The sequence below is a fragment of the Capricornis sumatraensis genome, chromosome 3, assembly GCF_032405125.1.
Source record: "Capricornis sumatraensis isolate serow.1 chromosome 3, serow.2, whole genome shotgun sequence".
In the NCBI taxonomy this organism is placed as follows: domain Eukaryota; kingdom Metazoa; phylum Chordata; class Mammalia; order Artiodactyla; family Bovidae; genus Capricornis; species Capricornis sumatraensis.
The window spans coordinates 42,229,724-42,251,431 of NC_091071.1; the positions used below are offsets into that span (position 1 = coordinate 42,229,724).

The following is a 21,708-nucleotide window of genomic DNA, read 5'->3' on the forward strand; positions in this document are numbered from 1 at the left end:
CAGGTGTGCACACTCTGTCCCCCTTCTGCAGAGTGACTGGCAGGTGACAAACGGACAAGGACCCAGGAATATCACACTTCCCCACGCACACCTGGAAGTGCCCCACGGCAGCCAGGCCACGTCCCTTTCTAGGAGCCAGGCACCCATGGGCTGAAGCTGGAGGCCCTGACCAGTCTGGGCTCAGACGCCCTTGTTCCTCACAAGTAGAAACAGAGCCGGCACTCTGCTTTTACTTCCTCCTCGCTGCAGAAATGACAGGTGTGTGTGGCTTGGGGAGCGGGGTGGTGGCCAAGGGCTCAGGTACAGCATCCCGATGGTGTGACCGCTGGCAGGGTCCCTGCCTGTGCCCCTCTATGGGGACATGACTTTCCAAACCTCAAAGCAAACAGGGTTTATTCTGTACACGGGGCCAGGCCCACAGCCCTGGGATCAGGGTTCACTTGAGAGTCCAGGCGAGTCCAGCTGGGGTCAGGCTCTCTCCCACCCATCTGGGGAAAGGGCACAGTGGCCCAAGGCTTCCTTCTGCCAGGGAAGAGCTCAGCCGCCTGCACACAGAGCTGTCCAAGTCTAGAGATTCATTTCTGTCTCAGCTTTTTGATGAAGGACACCTCATCCCGATTCCGGATACCGTAACTGAAAGAGAAGGAAAGACAGAGTCCAGCCTACACAAGGGCCCAGCTGTGACTCCTCCGAGGCTTGTGTGGGATGAGAGAGGCCAGGCAGGAAGAGCACAGTGCTGGGGAGGTGAGGAGGGGGCAGGGCCATGCTCCCCCGCCATGCACACTCATAACCCTCTCTCCTGGCTCTGCAGCCTCAATGGCCACATTTCCTCTGCCTCCTGTCCTCTGGGCAGGGAGGCCTCCAGGGAGTTCCTTGCAGGACAGCCTCAGTCCAGTCAGGGACTCTCCTGGTCTCACACACTCCTCAGGATGGATTTAAGACCCCTCCTTTCTTAAGGGCCTCTGGAGGAAACCCCGGCCCTATGGCAGGGCCTGGGGAACAAAAGGGCCACAGATGGGATAGCTCCCTGTGGCTCAAGACGGAGCCTGAACTTACTCTCGGAGTTTCTTCCGGTCTTCTGTGAGTTTCTCTCCCGCAGAGGTCAAGTGGTATGTCCTCCACACGTAGGACCTACAGATGGGAATTCAGTAAACCACAAGCAGGGTGATTTAGGAGGCTGAGAGCACCCAGGCGAGGGGCTGGTAGCGTCTCCTCTAACCAGGGAAGCCACATCCAGACACATGGCACGCCCTAAGGTGTCCCCACGTGCAGCTACCCAGCTGCCCGCGTGGTAATGGAGAAGAGGAGCAGCTAGGGCAGGGCCCGCAGGCACAGGAACACCTGCCCTTTTAAAGGCTCGGGACAGGGAGCTCGACGCTCTAGGCCGCATCCTGAGCAGAGCCCAGGAGATGACAAGGCTCGTTTGTGTCCAGCACATCCTCCCCGTCTCCCAGGAAGGGCTGAGGGAGGAGCCGAGGCTCCACTCACCAGCTGATGTGCTGAATGCCTCCCTCGCGCTCCTGCCTGAGCTGCACGTATCTCTGGATGGCCTTCTTCAGGTCGAGGACCGTGGCGTTCTGGACTACAACCACAGCTGCACAAGCAGGAGAAGATCCCCAGCGTCAGGTGGCAAGAGGAGAGCCCAGAAGCTCTGTTACTTCCCAAAGCTCAAGTCTGGGCAGGAGTGGATGTGCCCAACAGGCCTGGGCACAGCCGGGAGTTTCCACCCACCAGCCCTGCTAACATCCTCTCCTGTGAAGGTTCAGACTGCTCTGCCTGAGCGGGAGGGCAGCACTTACGCATAACTTCTCCATCCATCTTGCACACTCGCACTGTCATTGCTTGGCCGTATTCTAATGCTATTTGGGAATTAACTTCTTCTAAAGTAACCTGGAAAAGACCAAGGATGGAGGTGGGAGCTCTCTTCACCACCCAGAACAACAAAGGCAGACAAGCTGACAGCGTTTATAAAGTTAGGCAGAACCTTCCTGAAGTCTGAGGAGAACGGAAAACGGAAACATCGATCTTTTACTTTTTACTTGAAAATTACATTATTTCTGCTTACCCCAGGCTTCTGCACACCAATTTCTGGTTGTTTTTAAAACACTGCTGACATGTCAAATGTCCTGACCAGTCGGTTTTTCGGCGCCCCTTTAAATTTCGCACCCGAGGCCAAAGCCTCGCTCGCCTTCAGGCCCGGCAGGAGCCTTCTGCCTAGACGCTCCGCTACGCTCGGAAACGCCTTCCCCAGGCCGAGGCCGCAGCCCCCGGCGGTCCTAGGGTCCGTCCGCGCCCCGACCCCCGCCCGGGGGAACGACGCGGCCCTCGCGCACCTGGATCGGAAGGTCGCAGAGCAGCGGGTCTTGCACAACCATGGCCAGGCCCTCCTGGAACACGTCCACCGCCTCGGAGTGCGGCAGCGCCTCCTCCTCGTCCTCCTCGTCGTCCTGCGGCTCCGGCCGCGCCGCGACCTGCGGCTCCTCCAGGGCGCCGGGCTTCCCGCCGGCCCCGCCCGCACAGCTGGTCCGCGCGACAGAGGTTGTCGCGCACGCGCCGGGACGGCTACTATATCCCCACCTTCGGGGCGTCGGGGGCGGGGCCACTCGAGGACCAATGAGAGATGAGCTACTGGGAGCCGGCCAGCCACTGCTCTCCCTGGGGGCGGGGAGGCGGCGTGATTATTGGTGGGCTGGCAGGGGGCGGGGCGGGGACCAACGGGCGCTGGGAACGCCGGCGCCGTGCTGCCGCGGGCGCTGCCGGGAGCGCCGAGCCTGTAGCCGCCATGCTGCTCTTCTGCCCGGGCTGCGGGAACGGGCTGATCGTCGAGGAGGGCCCGCGCTGCCACCGCTTCGCATGCAACACCTGCCCTTACGTGCACAACGTCACGCGCAAGGTGGGCGCCCGCGGCGCGGAGGCCGACGCTCTCGCGAGGCGCCCGCGCGGCCCGGGCCTTCCCCGCCTCCTTCCCCGCCTGGATCGGCGCCCTTTGGGCCCTGCCGGCCGCCCCGTGGCGCTCCGCCTGCCACGCGCTGCTCCCGGGGCCTGTGTAGGGCTTTTGCGCCCTGGTCGCTCTTCCCCTCTGTACCCATGTCACTCGTCGCTCGTGGTTTTACCCGAAGGATTATTTAAAATTGCAGCCTCTTTCTCCACCTCGCCCTTCTCCTAATCTTATTTTTTAATAGGACTCGTTTGCCTTCCATTGCGGTTTATAATTTACTTGTGCGCCTTGTTTGTTAACACTAGGGTATACATTTTTCAGTTTTTGTTCCCTCTTATGTTCTAGTCTGAACATCTGGAATATATTGGGTATTCAGTACGGAATGATACATACTGTGTTATAACTCGTTGCTTTCCATCGATAATGCGTCTTTCCTTTTTAGAACACCTGTAATAATTTTTAGAAGTAGAGCACGCTGGTGTTGCTGCTGCTAAGTCACTTCAGTCGTGTCCGACTCTGTGTGACCCCATAGACGGCAGCCCACCAGGCTCCCCCGTCCCTGGGATTCTCCAGGCAAGAACACTGGAGTGGGTTGCCATTTCCTTCTTGAATGCATGAAAGTGAAAAGTGAAAGGGAAGTCACTCAGTCGTGTCCGACTCTTCCCGACCCCATGGGCCGCAGCCTACCAGGCTCCTCTGTCCTTGGGATTTTCCAGGCAAGAGTACTGGAGTGGGGTGCCATCGCCTTTTCCGGTGTTACCTCATTCTTAATGTTTATATACTGCTCCACCATGTAGCTGTGCTGTGGGAGTTTAGAGTTTGAAATTATGAAGGGTGACATTTCAAGGACGGCTGGTAAAACCTGGAAAATAGTTAGAAAAAGCTGTGTCTGGGAAGAGTGGCTGGGCCACCCTGCCAAGTGCTCCACTTTGGCCTTAGTCGTCTTCGGATGTCTTATTTCAGTGACCAAGTATTGTAGAGGTGGGAGAACAAGAGGGTCACACCAGAGCCGTTTCCTTTCCTGCTTTGTTGCTTCATGCAGTCCTCACAGTTTCTTTATGGGGACATCCCAATTGTGGATCCTCCTGATGCTCATGGCGATTCCTGCTCGGTGACAGCAGGAATTGTGCTTTCCTTTAGTATTCCTCCCTTCATGTTGAAGGCAGGAAGCAGAGTCTGGGGTGATACTTGAAGGCATGGTTTGGTGACCTGGCTTTGTACTGGTCACTTCCTGGGAGAGTCTGAAGACCTGCTGTTTGTTGTTTGTTAGGTAACAAATCGGAAGTATCCAAAGCTGAAAGAAGTGGATGATGTGCTTGGTGGAGCAGCTGCCTGGGAGAATGTTGACTCTACTGCAGGTGAGAGAGAAAACCTGTCCTGTTTCAGAGCTTTGGGTAAGGATGCAGCCAGGAGCTGTAGGTAAGGATGAGTCCGCTGGCTGTGCCACTGCAGAGCAGAGTCTGTGATGTATCAGGTGGGCTTCTGAGACTAGAAACTGTGTTCTTCTTTAATGTATTTGTTATGCAGACAGTATTGGCACAAGCTTTGGAGTAATTCAGCCCTGAGTTAGTCTCAGGGTGATCTCATATTGATGCTGATGGGAGTAATTAAAAAATCAGTGTAAGGATTCTGTTCTAATATAGTTTTTTTTAAAGTCAAAGGTAAAGAGTATTAAAATGCCCTAAATATTCTGTGAAGTAAGTATTTGAGTCTTGATTCATCTCTGATAGTGACAGATGTGACCAAGGAAGGAAAGAGAGCCCTCGACACGACCAGGCCAGAGAGGAGGAGGAGCTCAGGGCGATTAGTACTGTCTTTTTACCCCAGAGGGGACCGTCCAGATTTGCTCTGTTAAAAATCTCTCATGGGCAGAATTTGTCACTGGGAGGTGAATTACACACCAAATAGCGTCTGAGTGTTTGAAGGAGTTTTCATCAAGAGCAAGGTTCTTGAATTGAAATCTCGGTGAAAGTAAAATTAAAAAAGAAAAAAGTACAATCAAGATCACAGGTCTCCTTCCCTCAGTTGTGAGAGCACCGTGGGAATGACACTCCCTTGCAGGAAAACCTTGCAGGGCACCTCAGGCAAGGGATACTAGTCGAGCTGGGGAGTGTCTGCTGCTGTGTTTCATGAAATGTCCACTTTTAACAAGCATGTTGATCATGAGGATCGTTTCTTTTTTTTAGTAAACGTGGGTCACTGTTTGTTCTTGTTGCCAGAGCCGTGTCCCAAGTGTGAACATCCTCGAGCCTATTTCATGCAGCTTCAGACCCGCTCTGCAGATGAGCCCATGACCACCTTCTACAAGTGCTGCAATGCTCAGTGTGGACACCGCTGGCGGGACTAAGGGCAGGATGGCCCAGCTGCATCAGCGTCTGCGTGCTTTACTGTCCAGGGTGTATTCCCAGCTGCGAGTGTGAACTGTGTGTCCTGAGGGTCTTGGCTGGTGTGGTGGAAAGCTGACCCTTTAAGGGTGGCTGCCTGGGGAGTCAGGAAGTACAGCCCGCCTCCCAGTCAGCAGATTAACTCCTTGATGTTCAGAATGTCCAAATTCTGCCCATGCTGTGTGTGGACAGGAGTATCCGTCACTGAGTGCATCCTGCTAAGGTCCTGCTCTTCCCCTTTCATGTTTATTGGGCAGTTGATGTTCTCCTACCATCAGCCAACACTCTAATATTTACATTGTTTCATAACTAATAAAGTAAAACTTATAAGTTTAGTACATTAGATGCCCCTCAGTATTTAACTGTTAATTGCAAACTTATTTAATTAAAATTTATCCTGAATATTTAATTAAAATTAACAGTCTTGTTATCACCTTGTCAGTGTTTTAAATGCCTTAAGAAGTAGACATCAAACCATAAATCCCAAAACCGACTGCCATGTTTAGGGCCAAACTGGTTACGGAATTGCTAATAACATGGATTTCTATTTAATTATTATTTGTATTTTTGTTTCCTGGAATTGCAGTACATTTATTAGATTGTATGTTTTTTAATACTTTCTACATCCATCTTTCTACTCTAAAGAGAAAAAGGACACTCTAGGCTCACAGGGGCAGGATTTTGGTTATTGATAGATTTGTTTCTTGCTCAGGGCCTCAAATTTAATTGCTTCCAAATCTCTCTCTTTATTTTGTTGAATTATAGTTTACTTCCCTTGTGGCTCAGCTGGTAAAGAATCTGCCTGCAATGCGGGAGACCTGGGTTCAATTCCTGGGCTGGGAAGATCCCCTGGAGAAGGGAATAGCTACCCACTTCAGTATCTGGCTTAGAGAATTCTATGGACTGTATGGTCCATGGGCTCGCAGTGAGTCAGACACGACTGAGCAACTTTCACTTTATAGTTGACTCACAATGTGATAGTAGTGTTTGGTGTACAGTGTAGTGATTCAGTTATACGCACATATATAGACACACATACACATGAGTGTATATGTATTCATGACATGTGTACATATTCTTTTTTGTATGTTTTTCCATGATGATTTATTACAGGATTTTGAATATGGTTCCCTGTGCCAAATCGCCTAATAATGAAGTTTCACTTACGAAATAATGGGACTTAAATTTAAGACTTTTATACAGATTCTTGCTTTTTTCCAACTTTTTATTACTGTTTTGTCCTGCTCTGTAGCATGCAGAATCTTAGTTCCCCAGCCAGGGACTGCACCTGTCCCCCTACATTGAGAGCGTGGAGTCTTAAGCACTGGGCCACCAGGAAAATCCCAGAGTTTTACTTTTTTGAAAATTGTTGTCTTATAGAGCTTGTATAGTTTGTATAATTCAGGAAATTTTGAATTTTATTGATTTGTTTTGTCTGCATGCAGGCTTCTCGTTGCGGAGCACGGGCTCTAGGGCGCATGGCTGGTGGGCGGTGGAGCCCGGCCTCAGCAGCGCTGGCACACAGCCTCAGTTGTCCCAGGCACGTGGGGTCTTCCTGGACCAGAGATCAAACTCACATCCCCTTCATTGGCAGGCAGATTGTTAACCCCTGGACCACCAGGGAAGTCTGCTTTTCGAGAAATTATGAATCTTTTTTTTTGAAATGATTATGGATCACATTTGTATTTTCCTGTTAGAACACGTTGACCAGATCCTGAGCCCCTTGTCTCCAGTTGTTTCTGTTTCAGAACAGTTTGCACTGTTTTTGCAAACGTGTGTTTGTCCTGTGGGTGTCGCTTTAGTGTCTTCTTATGGATGGCTGGATGGCATCACCGGCTCGCTGGACATAAGTTTGAGTAAACTCCGGGAGTTGGTGATGGACAGGGGGGCCTGGTGTGCTGCGATTCGTGGGGTCGCAAAGAGTCACACACGACTGAGCGACTGAACTGAAATGAACTGATGCCATCAGTTATGTTTCTTCAGGGGTCTGTTCTTGTTTTCGGTTGTTATTGGGGGCAGCCTGGTCAGCGGTGAAGGTCATGCCCTCTGAAGTTAGCCTGCCTGCCTGTCAGTTGCTGAACCTCTTTCATTTTCTCCTGTGTAAAACGAAGATAGTAATAGTCTATTTCGGGGGTTCACAACTTTTTCTGTCAAGAGTCAGTATTTTGGGTTTTGTGGGTCAAGAGTCACAATCAAGAAAGACACAAGGAAGCGAGGTCTTACAGAGTAGCTCAGTATGTAACCCTGCAGTGTTTGTTATACGAGCCCCTTGATGAAAGGAATGCACACCATTTTGTGTAACCGAATTAGTGTTTCTTGTTAAGTTGCACGTGTGCGTCTCCTCACCCTGGTTCAGGGCGGGGGGCAGATGCGGGTCACTGTGACCTTGCCGATGGGTCAGTAGCTGCTGGTGGTGAGAGACACAGGTATTGTCCTCAGCGTGTTTGCGGGTAAGCAGTGCAGTGACGAGTTACAGGCTGTGGACATGTCCTCCACAAGGCTGCCAACTAACCTCGCGCTGCACCTGTGTTCACCCGTCAGCCATGAGGCTCGGCAGCAGCTTCCAGGTGCCGTTCTCTGGCGTTCACGTTTTCTCGGCTTTGCGAGTGCTCCCACATGAGTTGCTAGTTGTTTCCTTGGTCTGTGCCCAGAAGCTCATTCTTCAGTCCTTTCCCTGCTTGGCTTCAAGGCATCGACTCCTTGCGGAAGCGGCAGAGGGCCAGGTCCGGTGATGTTTGGAGCCACTGAGAACCGAGGAAAGGCTCTTCAGATTATCTGCCTCATTTTTTAATTGATGTGACGTTGCTCCCAGTGTCCTTAGCTTTCAGAACAGCTGTTCTTGACCAAAAACAGATGGTCTTAAATGCATCTTCTCTGGACACACTTCCCTCAACTTCTGCAATCAGACACCTCTAAGTCACCCTCAGCGGCTTTCCTTCCTGGGTTGATGATGGGTCCCTGGAAGATTTAATTCCATTGCCTCATTTTTATTTCTTGTGAAGGAATTCTGTTTTGTGTTGAGACTCGCGCCAGAGGAGTGCTTAGCCAGGTGATGTCGAACACTGCAGTGTTGTCGCACGACACTCTCCTCTGCCACCCAGCTCGCTGACACAGTGGCTCACACTGCCCTGTGCCTTAAAGACAGGGCATTCGGAGCCCTGTCTTCTTACTGTGACATGACGGGTGTGCAGTGTAAGCAAGCGAGCAGAAGCATTGTGAAACACTGTGGCCTTGAAACTGGTAAGATCGCTGCTGAGCCGTGAGCGCACGAGGGTAGCTGCAGACAGCGCGCACAGGCCGTGTTCCAGAAGGTGGACCCTGACGTTTGAATTTCATAGTCGTTCCACGTGGCATGTAATTCTTTATTTTTTCCCCAGCCATTTGCAAATATACAAACTTATTCTTTGTTTATTTAATTTATCTATGGCCTTCAGGCGCAGCACGTGAGATCTCTGTTCCCGGACTAGAGGGCGAACCTGGGCGCAGGGCAGTGAAAGCGCAGAGTCCTAACCACAGGCCGCCTGCGCACTTTCTGTTGTAACTGGTGTTCGATCACAAGTTCTCTAATGGGGCGGGCTTGCCCCCGGGCTGGTCCTCCTCGTCAGGTATGAAGACGTATGCAGCTCCGCGTGTCCCGTCCTTAGGGCACGTCTGACCAGTGGCGCTTGTTATTCTTTGTGCCTGTCTTTCGAGGGGCTGAGTTTCGGGAGATACTTAGTGGCCCTGGTTGTATTGTCTTTGTGTCTGAGGTTTCCCCTGCATCTGCAGATTTTGCTTTTCTGTTTATCTCTGTGTATTATGACCAACCTAGACAGCATATTAAAAAGCAGAGACATTACTTTGCCAGCAAACGTCTGTCCAGTTAAAGCTGTGGTTTTCTCAGTAGTCGTGTATGGACGTGAGAGTTGGACTGTAAAGAAAGCTGAGCACCAAAAAAGTGATGCTTTTGAGCTGTGGTGTTGGAAAAGACTCTTGGGAGTCCCTTGGACTTCAAGGAGACCCAGTCAGTCCATCCTAAAGGAGATCAGTCCATATTCATTGGAAGGACTGATGCTGAAGCTGAAACTCCAATACTTTGGCCACCTGATGCGAAGAACTGACTCATTTGAAAAGCTGGGAAAGATTGAGGGCAGGAGGAGAAGGGGACGACAGAGGATGAGATGGTTGGATGGCATCACCGACTCAATGGACATGAGTTTGAGTAAGCTTCGGGAGATGGTGATGGACAGGGAGGCCTGCCATGCTGCAGTCCATGGGGTCACAAAGGGTTGGACACGATTGAGCGACTGAACTGAACTGCGTGTTACAGGAGGTGGTGGGGTGCCAGGCTGTGGCATTGGAAAATTTTCTGGGCAGAGGCAGTGGCCTTCATGCATCTCAGTGTCTGTGACATGCTCTCCCGTCTCTAGCCTGCATGCTGTCCTGTGGGTCGTGTGCGGCTGGTGTGCGGTCTGTTGGTCTCAGGGAGTGAGTTCTAGCCTGAGAGAGAAGGAAGCTCTCTTGATAAGGGTACTAGGGCAGGGATGGCACCAGTGAGTATGAAAGGGTGTAAGGGGCCAAGATGATCAACATTTAAATGTTGGAAGTGTGATCGTGTTCCTGGTCATTCCTAAGGTGTGTCATGGATTTGAGCCTCTGATGCCATCTTGCCGTGGGTCCTGGTTTCTCCAACTCCAGAGAGCTGCAGCTCTGGTGTCTCCAGATCTCCCCTCAGCTGGGTTAATGCACAGAACAGACACACGCAAACACACTTATACGTAAACTCAGGCACAGGGGCACGCTAAAGTACAGCCTTATTTGGCACCCCTAAGAACATACAGGGAGGCCTGGCGTGCTGTGATTCATGGGGTCGCAGAGTCGGACACGACTGAGCGACTGAACTGAACTGAACTGAAGAACGTACAGTCAATAAGTTTATGACAAGATGCTTATCTTTACTGATAACCAAGGAAGTGCAAGTTAAGACAACATTGAAACGTCTTTGCCTATCAGATTGGCAAAGATTTAAAAGACTGCTGTCAAATGCATTTGGTGAGGACTGCAGGCATCCTTACATATCTGATGGGAGCATAAGTCCGTGTATTTCTAGAGGACTGGTTGGCAGCATCTGTTTTGAGGTCTTAGGCCCGACAGGTTGCCCCAGCACTTTTTTTTTTTTTGTACGGCACTCATCCTGGTGATTAGAGATCCAGGCCTGGAATTACTCTTTTAAAATGGCATGTTTACACCAGAAACGAGTGCAGTGTTGTATGTCCATTATATATACACATATATGTCCATTAAATTGAAATAGCGGATGTAGGCAACAGTGAAATTGTCCATGGTTTAAACCATGGTCTCTACCACCAGTAAAGGCATGAGGTAGCTTTTTATGTGCTTCTCTGAAAAGAATTTGAAAAGAGCCAGAGCAACGAGGTGGCTGTTAAACGAGTGTTTTTTGGAGTGTAGACGTGGTCTGGAGGGACTTGTGCCCGACTTCCCACGGGGCCATCTGTCTGGGGGCGGGGGCGCGGACTCCCATCTTTTCTTTCCTTCCTTGAGCGAGCCTGCAGTACTGTTGGGTTTGACCCCCTCTCTACCCAACCCGGTGCTCAGGGATTGCCTGAGCGGCAGCCTGGGAGACAGGCGCTGCTCTGAGCCTGGCCTGTGTCTTCGCTTCCTGGCGCCAGTTTAGTGAGCAGCCCCATTCACCTGCCAGTTGATGGATGGTCCCCAGGCCCACGTGTGGCAGCTTGCCGTCCCTGGGGGTGGAAGGTGGGGTTCATGGTGGGTGCTGGTCCCCTCTCGCCCCTCTTAGGCCAGCTGCCGTGCTCTCGTTCTCGTGGTTTCAGATGTGGGCGGCCTGTGTCAGCCTCCCACGCGAGGCTCACGTCACTGGTCGGTGCAGTTATCTCCTGAATCAGGCAGAGGGACTTTGCTGCAAGTGCAGGGGCGGCTGGGTGGCAAGCCACCTGCAGGTCTCAGGGGAGCATCATGCCCGCCATGGGCACTGGCAGGTGCATCTGGAGAGGTGAGTGTCGCCTGGGGTTCTCCCCCACTCAGGTCAGCGTGGACTTTGGGGGACGGGGCAGGTGGCCCGCAAGCCCCAAGCTCAGGAGGAGCCTGGGGGCCACGCTTGGAAGGGCGGCAGGGCGTTGGGAGGCCACCCTGGTTCATCAACTCTGTCCTGCCTTGGGCTTCTCCTGGCGACAGACATGTGCTATAGGAATGGTGGGCCGTCCTGGCCTGGCCTGTGAGCATCGTGGGTGCCACTGGGCAGAGGGACGGGCACTGAGCTCATTAGGTGGAGTTGGGGGTAGGCTTAGGGGCAGGGTAGTTCCTGACCTCTTGGGGGCAGTGCATGGGCATTCTGGGGTCAGGTGGTCTCAGCTCGGACGACTGTGAGTGGAGACGGGGTTCAGTCCTGGGGCTGGTAAAGCCTCTGCTCTCGCCCATGCCTTTGAGGGGCTTTAGGTCTGAAGAGGAGTCTGTGGACCCTCCCTGGGACCTGTGGGCAGGGCAGCAGGAGAGGGCAGGCTTCCAGGAGGGCTATGCAGCCACGAAGACGGAGACGAAGAGGGCTCGTGCTCGAATGTTCCAGAGCCCCCTCCCAGGGGCCCAAGGCGTTAACATCATCTTCTCCAGGCAAGGGCAGGCCTGGGGGAGGGTCGGGATGTCTCTTCAGTTAGGAGCAGGTGGGAGGGTGCAGCATGAATCAGACACCCTGGGGGAGCCTGATGCTGGGGCTGCGGACGGCCAGTGCGGGCTGCTGGCAGGGCTTGGTGGGCACGAGTGGAGCAGAGCGCCCCCCTCGTTGAACCCCAGGCCATTGTCTGCATCCTTCCAGCCATGCCGTGCACGGCGCCTCGGGCGGAAGGCAGCAACGGTGGGGGGTGGGTGCAGTGAGCAGCTCGTCCCGAGGCATTTCCAGCCTCAGCCCCCTCCTCCCTCTGTCCTGGGTCCTGCTCTCTGGGCCTCCACCCAAGGCCCCTGGATCCCGCCTGCGCCTCTCCCTGACTCTGGCCTGGCCTCTCCGTGTCCCGGGATGTCCACTGCCCTGAGGCAGGTGACTGTCCAGCTCGGCCGTCCCAGGACAGGTGGCCTCCCTGCCCTGGCCGCCCTGCTCCTTGCCCTTGCCCAGCAGGGTCCTTGGCCCTTTGCCCCGTGGTGCCGGGTTGCCGTGGGCGCTGGGTCCTGCTCCCATTTCCTGCCTCGTCCTGTGTCTCAGGTCCGCCTCCCCTAGGTCCAAGCTGCCCCGGGAGCCAGCCTCTGGACTCCTTCCTCCTCTCCCAGCAGTGAGGGCAGTGGTGGACCAGTGCCATTTCAACCGCAGCCTCCATCCCACCCCCTGGGATGGGCAGGGAGAGTAACGGGGTACCCCTCTGTCCCCATTAAAAGTACAGACTGTGTGAAAGGGGACAGGAAGTGGGTGAGGCCAATCCGGAGGGTGTGGTGCGATGCATAAACCCCACCCTGCGGGCATCTCACCTGGTGAGCCCGGGGAGCCGACCCTGTGAGGTCCCGGCAGGGGTCCAGCTGCATGGCAGCCCATGACTTCATGGCGGGCCAGGAAGCCGGGAGGCAGGCTGTGGGCTGGTGGTCATCTGGCTAGACCTTGACCCCGAGGCCAGGGAGGAAACGGGGTTGGGGAAAGGGGCCAGAGTGCTGTGTGCTGAAGGCCGTGTCCACGGCCCAGTGGGAAGGCACGAGCTGGGTGGGGATGTCAGCCCAGCCCCCGCAGGACGGGCATGTGGGGCCACTCTCCCGTGGGGGCCCATCCTGCGTCGCGGCCGCCCCACGGCCTGTCTCCTCTGGGTGTGATTGGGCCTCCCTGGGGCCATCCTGGCGCTTCTTCCTGTCCCACATCCTAAATGTCCCCTGCCCCCCACATCCTAAGTGCGCCCTGCCCCCCCACATCCTGGTGCCCGCTTCCCGCCCCCGGCATCCTGGTGCCCCCTCTGACCCCATCTCGGGCTCCCTGAGAGCCAGCTCCCTCCACCTGTGACTGCTGGGCGGTTTGTGGCAGGTGATGCTTCAGTCCAGGGGCAGGTGGGGTCTTCCTACCTGCTGACCCGACAGGGGTCTGTCCTGTGGGTCCATGAGGAGGCTGCGGCGGGTGGGGGAGGGCGTCTGCTGCTGGGAGAGTGGGTGTGGGCTCTGAGCGCTTCCGTGCTGCGGTCTGTGCTTGTCTCCTGCTTTTCTGAGAGTCCTTATCACCCATCAGGCTTGCATAACCAGGCTGGCCCTGCTTCCTGTGAAGGAGCTATCAGTGTACCATCTGGGGCTGCAAAAATGGGGTGACAGGGCGTCAGCAGGTGCTTCCTCGCACCCAGCCCCCTGCACTCGGAGCCCCACCCCGGGGTGCTGTCCCTGCAGGGCTCCTCAGGACAGGCCTGTGGCAACAGTGTGGGAGGTGCTGGCGGGCGTGTGGACACCCGCTGCCTTTCCTCTGCTGTCCTGGGGGAGAGCCCTGAGGTCAGCTCCGCGCCCCTCGTGGCTCTGGTGGGAACTCAGCATGGATGATACACCTTGCACAGTTGGCCCAGGTGTGACACCAGGGGCTCCAGCAGATCCGCCCTTCGGTTGTTGTCCACAACTGTGTTCCCCCAACCCTGCCTCCCCTGTAGGAGGGACCTGGGGCCCAGGCTCAGAGCATTGCCTGCTGGACAGACCTGGACACGTGGCTGATTCAGACCCGGGAGGCCTGAGCTTGAGCTCCGGGGGGTGCCGCTCCCCTGCGGTGCTCGGCCTCCTTCACGGGATGGGATGAGGGAGTGGGTGGTGGCTTGCTTGAAGCGCCCTCCCCACAGTGCCACCTCGGGGGGCCGGTGCTCTCAGCACAGCCCCTCAGCCCAGCCTCTTCCAGGTTGGGCCTTGCAGAGCGAAGTTCTGATGCGAGAGGCAGGCACCTGCTTCCTGCTCTGCGCCTGTATCTGCACCTGGCTCGGCCTGGGGGTCCCTGTCCTGGGGGACAGAGGAGGTGAGGGCTGGCTCAGGGCGTGCGGGGGGTGTAGGTGCAGAGTGGGGCAGGGTCTGGGCTGCGGGTGCCTGTCTTCCGCAGACCAGTCGGGTCTTCAGCCCCACCCAGGGCACACGGTCAGAGCCCGTCCCCTTGTGATGCCCAGCCCCGCCGTGGTCATGTCGGGGCTCCTTCTCTTGGGCCTGCCCTGTCAGAGAGGGTCAGCGCCAGGCCCTCCCCACCCCGGCCCTGCCCCGAGGCAGCCACGGTGGACTTGCCACGGTTACTGTTCCCAGGGCCGGGGCCTGGGGCTTTCACCTGCCACAATAACAACGTCCTCAGGATTGAGTGCCGCTGGCCTGGCCCAGCGCCGGGCCAGGGGGTCGGCTCCTGGCTGCTCTTCACCAGGTGAGGCCGGAGGGCGGGGGCAGAGGGCAGGGAGCTGGGGGGGCCATGGTCCCTTGGTGCCCACATGCATCCTTTCCAGCAACGTTGTGCCGGGCAGCAAGCACAAGTGTGTCTTCTGGGCTGACGTGTGCACCGTGGAGCTGCCGCCTGAGGAGGTCCTCGTGCCTGCTGACAACTTCACCATCACCTTCCACCGCCACGTCTCCGGGAAGGAGCAGGTCAGCCTGGTGGACCCACAGTATCTGCCCCGGAGACACGGTGAGACCTGGGTTGGGTGTGTTGGCTGGGAACCCCCTGGCCACAGAGCCCACCGCCCATAACCCCCGCCACCCAGTCAGTGCGCCCAGTCCCTGCAGACAGATCCAGGGGCTGCAGCAGGTGGGGACCGGGGGGCGAGGGGTGGGCCCACTGGTTGCTGGAGGGCTCAGGTCCAGAGGAGGATGAAGGAGCAGGGCTTTGAGTTGGGGCTGAAGCTGCAGCGTGAGTCCCTTGAAATGCACTTCAGGCACATCAGCTTAGATTCGAGACGCACCTTGGCTGCCTCGGGCTGGCTCGTCCCACCTGTGCCCTCTCTGGACCAGTCTCCCAGGGAGGCCTTTCTTTCGAGAGGGCCTTGGTCACACCCTCATCTTTCCCGGGAATCTTTCTGATCCCCAGTCTTGGGCGTGCTGACCCACACACCCTCACGTGGCTTTGCTCTGTTTCAGTGAAGCTGGACCCCCCCTCGGACTTGCAGAGCAACGTCAGCTCTGAGCACTGTGTCCTGACCTGGAGCGTCAATCCTGCTCTGGAGCCACTAGCCATGCTCCTAAGCTATGAGCTGGCCTTCAAGAGGCAGGAGGAAGCCTGGGAGGTGAAGCTGGGCTGCCCACCCTGGGGCCCGTCTGTCCTGGAAGCAGCAGGAGATGCTGTTCTTCCCACCCAGGGTGCTTTCACCTTGGAATTACGAGGCAGGCACTGGCCAGAGCCAAGGGTGTGTGAGTGCAGAGTGGTGAGTGTGCCTCTGTGTGTGTGTGCGCATGTCCACAGGGCCTGCCTGTGGGGATGAGTGTGCACGCAAGTGAATGCATGTAAGCTTGTGGACATGGGCAGCGTCCCCGCATGCATGTCCTCTAGGGCTGACGGCCCAGTCTCCCCACCAGCATCTCCCGACTGTCCTCATCCCCAGTGGGCTCGGCACAAGGATCACATCGTTGGGGTGACCTGGCTCAAACTTGAAGCCGCCGAGCTGGATTCCGGTTCTGCCTATGAGGCCCGGCTGCGCGTCCAGATAGCTGCCCTGGAGGGCGAGGTGGCGGAGGAAGAGCGATACGAGGGCGTGTGGAGTGACTGGAGCCAGCCTGCCTGCTTTGCCGCCCCCCTCAGACGAGGTGGGCGCTGCTGTGGCCGCTGCCCCTGGGGTCTGGGTGGGGCCCCTGCCTGCCTCCGAGTGTCCCACCTTTCCCCCTCCTACTCCCTCTCTCTGAGGTGGTCAACGGGGTCAGCTTGGGGGTCTCCCGGGAGCTACTGTGGCCCCAGGCTGCACACCAGGCCCGCTGCTGCCTGCGGAGCCGGGCGTGGCCTCGTCTGCTTAGAGCAGCCGGGCTGACCCCGTGGACGGAGGTCCTGAAGGATCGCAGACCCTGTTGACTCTGTGGATGGAAAAGGCGAGGCCCAGGGGCGTGTGCCTCACCAAGGTGCTCTTGCAGGCGTGAAGAGGGCCTGTCCGGTACTTTCCCTGTGGCCCAGGCGTCGGCTGGATGCCTTGCCAGGCGAGTCAGAGGGACACAGCCCTGGTCCTTCTCGCCGCAGGTCGCCTGGTCCCTGCTCTGGGGCAATCCAATAGCACCCTGGTCGCCGTGTCCCTCTTCCTCCTGCTGAGCAGCCTGACCTACTTACTGTTCAAACTGTCGCCCAGGTGGGTGGCCAGTGATGTTTGTGAGAGCATGTGCTGATGTGCGTGTGATTGTGTGTGGGAGTGTGTGTGTATGTTTGGGCATGGGGTCAACGGTGCATTGAAGGTCCAAACCTGTGGCCCTTCCCCGCATGCTCCTGGATGGGGAGGGGTTTCAGGTCTCTGCCCTGGACCAGTGGGGAGTTCCCAAGTTGCCATGTGCGTAGGGGTGGTAGGCAGTGTGTCCCCAAGAGCCCTGGAGACCAGGCTGTGGTCTGAGCCCTGTCTCCTGCCTCTGGAGGGGCCAGCCCGTTGCCTGTTTCGGTGGGCACAGGGCTGGGCGTCTGGCTTCGACGGGCCCCTGTCCCCGGCCCTGGGGTATGCTGCTGAGATCCAGATGACCACAAAGGCCCTCCTGAAACAAGCCATCACATTGTCAGGTGACAGGGTGCAGGGCCAGCCCCGCAGGAGACTGGCTGGGCGTGGACGGGGAGCAGAGAGGGTGAGAGACGGATGGACAGAGAGCCTGGGTGAGGGAGGGGTCAGGTTTTTCCTTGGGTCAAAGGAAAGCCCTTGAAGCCTGGCCACATGTGATGTGACCTGGCTGATGTTTTGAGAGAGGAAGTTCGTGGTACAAGTGAGGAGGAGGCCTGCGGGGCAACCAGCAGCAGTGTCCAGATGGAGGCAAGTGTGGGAGCTGGTGGGAGAAGCAGAGATGGAGCCAAAGGGAGGGACGTGCCAGGGTCTCAGGAATAGAAACTGACGGGACGTGCGGGTGGATGCGATGTGAGCTGTGCCCCCTGAGGCCAGCCCTGGTGTGGGGAATTGGGCTAGGCCCCCGGGGAGGCTGCTGAGGTTGACCTGGACCTGCTGGATTGGAGCCCAGTGTGCTGTCCTCACGGGAGGACCACTGGGTCCACCATCTACCCTAGGTGGATAGATGCTTAGGGAGAAATCACGCGGGCTTTCTGGAGGTGCTGTCTCCCTCTCAGACTGAGGACAAAGCCGGACACCTCCACTGCATGGCTTGGTATAACTCAGTTCTGTGGGGTCACCTGCACAGGGGCCATAGGTACCTGGTGTCAGACCTGGACCCATTGAGGGGAGAGCGCACACGGGGCAGGGATGGGCCTGCTACTAGAAGGAGCCAAGGTCCCTGCAGTGACCGCTGGAGCAGGGCCACAAGGAGCCCCTGGCTCAGGTCTCTGCAGCCTCTGACTGCCGTCTCCTGGCTGCAGGATGAAAACAGCCTTGTACCAGGATGTGCCATCCCCAGGCCCATTCTTCCAGCCTCTGTACAGCGTGCATAACGGGGACTTCCAGGTTTGTGACCCTGTGGGCCAGGTTGGGGTGGGGCCGGGGTGCCCAGATGTCTGGCCTCCCCAGGATGTGGGCTTGGGTGACGTTTGGGGGCCTCTGTCGGTGCTTAGAGCTTTTTTAGTGTATACAATGGCCTGTAGAGTATATATAGAGATATATACACACTGTGACTCAAATGGGCAAGAAGAAAAATTAGCTTTGTCATGTTGCGGAGCTCTTCTTCCTCTTGTGTCTCTGATTTCATTGCTGATGGAAAAATGTGAAGATTCTTGTGACATTGCCTCTTCGGTTTGCAGCAGCCCTTTGAGGTGCCAGTGCCAGGGGCTGCGTCTGCTGCTGCCCCGGGGCGGTCCCTGGTCCCTGAGCTACTCTGGTGGCCACTGTGGAGGGCCTGGCCCCTCCAGGCCCGCTGGCTGGTGTGATGAGTTGGCCTGCCACCCCCGTCATGGTGCCCTCGTCGGCCCTCACAGGCCACCCTGAGGACAGCTTGGCGGCCCTGTGGTCCCCGCTGCTGGCCAGGCGCTCCTGCTCCACAGGCAGAAGGAGCGGCAGGAGGGCCCCATGCGTGGCCTCTGGTCTCACTGTCTTGGGCCCCTTGCTTTGTCAGAGGACGGGGCTTCCGGGGGTCTGCTGGCTGGCTCTGCCCAGGTTCTCCCTGCTGGCTCTGCAAGGCTGGGTTCCTCCTGGCCCTTTTCTCTCTTAACAGAAGGTATGGTTTCTAAGATTGTCATCGAGAGAGAGGATTTGGAGCTTAAAGCTGAGGCCTTGGTCAGGGCTGTGGGGTAAATGTTACCCTGAACTCCCCTTCTGGGCTGTAGGCGCCCAGCCCCTTCCCTGTAGAACCACGGCAGCTGTTGGGGGTTAGTTAGAGCCCCCAGGACATGGTCTGGAGCCTTGGACTGGCTCTCTGATGGAGGGTGTGTGCGCTGCCCTCGATGGAGATCCCTGGCCCCATGGAGGAAGCAGCTTCTTGAAAAATTCTTTTCCATGATGGTTTGTCACAGGGTATTGGCTCTACAGGAGGACCTTGCTGTTTATGCTTCGTGTATGGAAGAGTTTGCGTCTGCTAGCCCCCAGCTCCCGGAATACCCCTCCCCCACCCTTTGGTGATCACGCGTCTTCTATGTCCAGGAGCCTGTTTCTGTTTGGTGGACACGGTCACTTGGGTCGTATAAGTGATCTCACATGGTATCTGTCGTTGTCTGACTTATTTCACTTAGTATGATAACCTCTGATTGCAAGCGTGTTGCTTGCAGATGGTATTATTTCATTCTTTCTGTGGCCGAGTTATATTCCATTGTGCGCACGCGCGCGCACACACACACACACACACACTTCTTCATCCATTCACATATTGATAGACGTTTAGATTGCTTCTATGTCTTGGCTATTGTGCACAATGCTTCAGTGAACATTGAGGTACATATATCTTTTAAAAAATTGTGTATTTTTAATTGGAGGGTTGTTGGTTTACAATATTGTTGACTTGTAATATATATATTATATATATATGCATGTCCCTTCCTCTTGAACTCCCTCCCATCTCCCACCCCTCTAGGTTGTCACAGAGCATCAGATTTGAGCTCCCTGCCTCATATAGCAAAGTTCTACCAGCTGTCTAATTTTACACATTGTAATGCATGTATCTTTTTGAATTAGAATTTTGTCTGGATATATGCCCAAGAGTGGGATTGCTGGGTCATATGGTAGCTCTATTTTTTTTTTATTTTAAGGAGCATCCATACAGTTTTCTGCAGTGGATGACCCGTTTATTCCTACTAACAGTGTAGGAGGGTTCCCGTTTCTCTACACCCTCTCCAGCGTCTATTGTTCGTAGCTTTTTTTGCTTAGTTATGGGTTTTTGTTTGTGCTGGGTCTTCGTTGCTGTGTGTGTGCGCTTTCTAGGGTTGTGCGTGGGCTTCTCGTTGCAGTGCCTTCTCCTGTTGGGGAGCACAAGCTCTAGGCACGCGGGCTTCAGTGCTCACAGCACGCGGGCTCAGTAGCTGTGACGCACAGGCTTAGTTGCTCCGTGGCACGTGCCATCTTCCTGGACCAGGGATCGAACCCACGTCCTGCGCATTGGAAGGTGGATTCTTACCCACTGTTCCGCCAGGGAAGTCCTCTTTGCAGCTTTTAATGACGGCCTTTCTGACCAGTGTAAGATGGTACCTCACCGTAGTTTCCATTTCCATTTCTCTAATAGTTACTGATGGCGAGCATTGCTCCATGTACCTCTTGGGCGTTTGTGTTTCTTCTTTGGAGAAACGTCTTTTTCATTCTTCCGCCCATTTTTTGATTTTTTGTTGTTGTTGATGTTGTTAGTGAGTTGTATGAGCTGTCTGTATATTTTAAAAATTAATCGCTTGTTGGTCACATTGTTTGCAAATATTTTCTCCTAGTCTGCATGTTGTCTTTTCATTTTATGGTTTCCTTTGTTGTGGAAAAGCTTGTTAGCTTGATTAGGTTGCATTTGCTTATTTTTATTTCTGTTGCCTTCGGAGACTGACCTGTGACAACCTTAGTATGGTTTATGTTAGGGGATGTTCTGCCTATGTTCTCTTCTAGGAGTTTTATGGTGACGTGTCTTATGTTTAGACCTTTGTCATTTTGAGTTTTTGCGTGTGTGCGTGGTGAAAGGGAGTGTTCTAACTTCATTGATTTATATACAGAAACAGATTCCTTTTGGAGGTGGGGGGCCTCCTGTGGTCCCACAGAGGGGTCCAGGTCTGCTGACCTTGGCCCGGAGGTGCGAGGCCCAACAGCACCACGTGTGTGCGTGTGTGCGTATGTGTGGGTCGTGGGGTTGGGGTGAGGGGCAGGGCTGTCTTTGGCCCGTATCTACACCCTGGCTTAGGCCTCTGTGAGCCCCGGGCCCCGTGCAGGGGGGCGTGGGGAGGGAGGGGGCCCGGTGCCGAGGCTGGACTGGCCCATGGTGGGTGGACAGGGTGCTCTGGGCCTCTGGGTGTGGCCGTCTGGAGAGCTTCGTGGAGAAGGGGCAGCTGCTCCCATGCTGAGTCCTGAACACGCCTCCTGAGGCCTGCCCTCCTCCCGCTGCTCTGTTCTAGACCTGGATAGGGGCCCACGGAGCCAGCCCCCAGGCAGGCCGGGACCGTGCCGGCCCCGCACGAGGAGCCCTCCTGGAAGCCCGTGTCCGGGAGGCCATCGCTTTGCTGCGCTGTGACCCAGCAGACGCCTGGCTGCCGGCGGGCCTGGAAGAGGAGGGCGGCCCTGGGCCTGGCCTCCCGGCAGGTGTGCTGCCAGCAGGACGCGTGGAGTGGGGGGAGCCGTCACCCGCCTACCTGCCGCAGGAGGACTGGGCCCCTGTGGGCTGCCCCCAACCGGTGCCCCCCCAGTGCGAGGGCAGCAGCGGTGACTACTGCGCCCTGGACTGCTCTGCGGGGAGCTGACCTCCGCCTTCCCGGGAAGCGCGTGGAGCTCTGAGCCGCCCCCCTCCCCACCGGTGGCATTTTCTGTGACTGGTCAAGCCTGGATTCCCAGACGGAAGGTGCTGTGTGGACATGCCCGTGGTGCTGCGGCTTGTGGACCAACGGCCCGGGAGCTGACCTTTGACTGGCACTGGACCTCCTGCGCAGGGCCACCCATGCGGTGGTCAGGTGTCGGGTCTGGGTGGAGGCAGGCGGGCTCTTTCCCGCACCCCACACCTGCGGGCCTGGGCCTCTGCCCTCAGCGTCCTGCCATCCTGGCCCCCATCCACCACTTCCCTCCCTGCTTCCGGGCTTAACCCCAGGCACCTCGGAGAAGCGAGGTGTTGGCCCCACAGCCTGTTCTGTCCTCCACCCCTTAAGAGGCCAGTCTGGGCCCCGTGGACACAGCTGAGACACAGCGA

General features: G+C 56.1%; 3 protein-coding genes across 3 annotated transcripts; 2 read left to right on the forward strand and 1 right to left on the reverse strand.

The window, feature by feature from the left end:
• Positions 1–417: 417 nt before the first annotated feature.
• On the reverse strand, positions 418–2,500 carry SNRNP25 (small nuclear ribonucleoprotein U11/U12 subunit 25). Its single transcript, XM_068968944.1, has 5 exons — positions 2,334–2,500; positions 1,800–1,890; positions 1,489–1,594; positions 1,057–1,131; positions 418–633 (listed from the first exon to the last, which is right to left on the reverse strand). Exons 1-5 carry the CDS (start codon positions 2,373–2,375, stop codon positions 576–578), a joined length of 372 nt encoding a protein of 123 aa, XP_068825045.1. The 5' UTR covers positions 2,376–2,500; the 3' UTR covers positions 418–575.
• A 270-nt stretch (positions 2,501–2,770) lies between these two features.
• On the forward strand, positions 2,771–5,710 carry POLR3K (RNA polymerase III subunit K). The gene is made up of 3 exons (XM_068969074.1): positions 2,771–2,893; positions 4,209–4,296; positions 5,158–5,710. Exons 1-3 carry the CDS (start codon positions 2,783–2,785, stop codon positions 5,283–5,285), a joined length of 327 nt encoding a protein of 108 aa, XP_068825175.1. The 5' UTR covers positions 2,771–2,782; the 3' UTR covers positions 5,286–5,710.
• Positions 5,711–11,304: 5,594 nt separating this feature from the next.
• IL9R (interleukin 9 receptor) lies at positions 11,305–21,268 on the forward strand. Its single transcript, XM_068968436.1, has 9 exons — positions 11,305–11,332; positions 14,168–14,281; positions 14,557–14,668; positions 14,748–14,926; positions 15,376–15,521; positions 15,837–16,038; positions 16,460–16,565; positions 17,780–17,864; positions 20,927–21,268. The coding sequence occupies exons 1-9, from the start codon at positions 11,305–11,307 to the stop codon at positions 21,266–21,268; spliced, it is 1,314 nt and encodes a 437-aa protein (XP_068824537.1).
• The last annotated feature ends 440 nt before the right edge of the window (positions 21,269–21,708 follow it).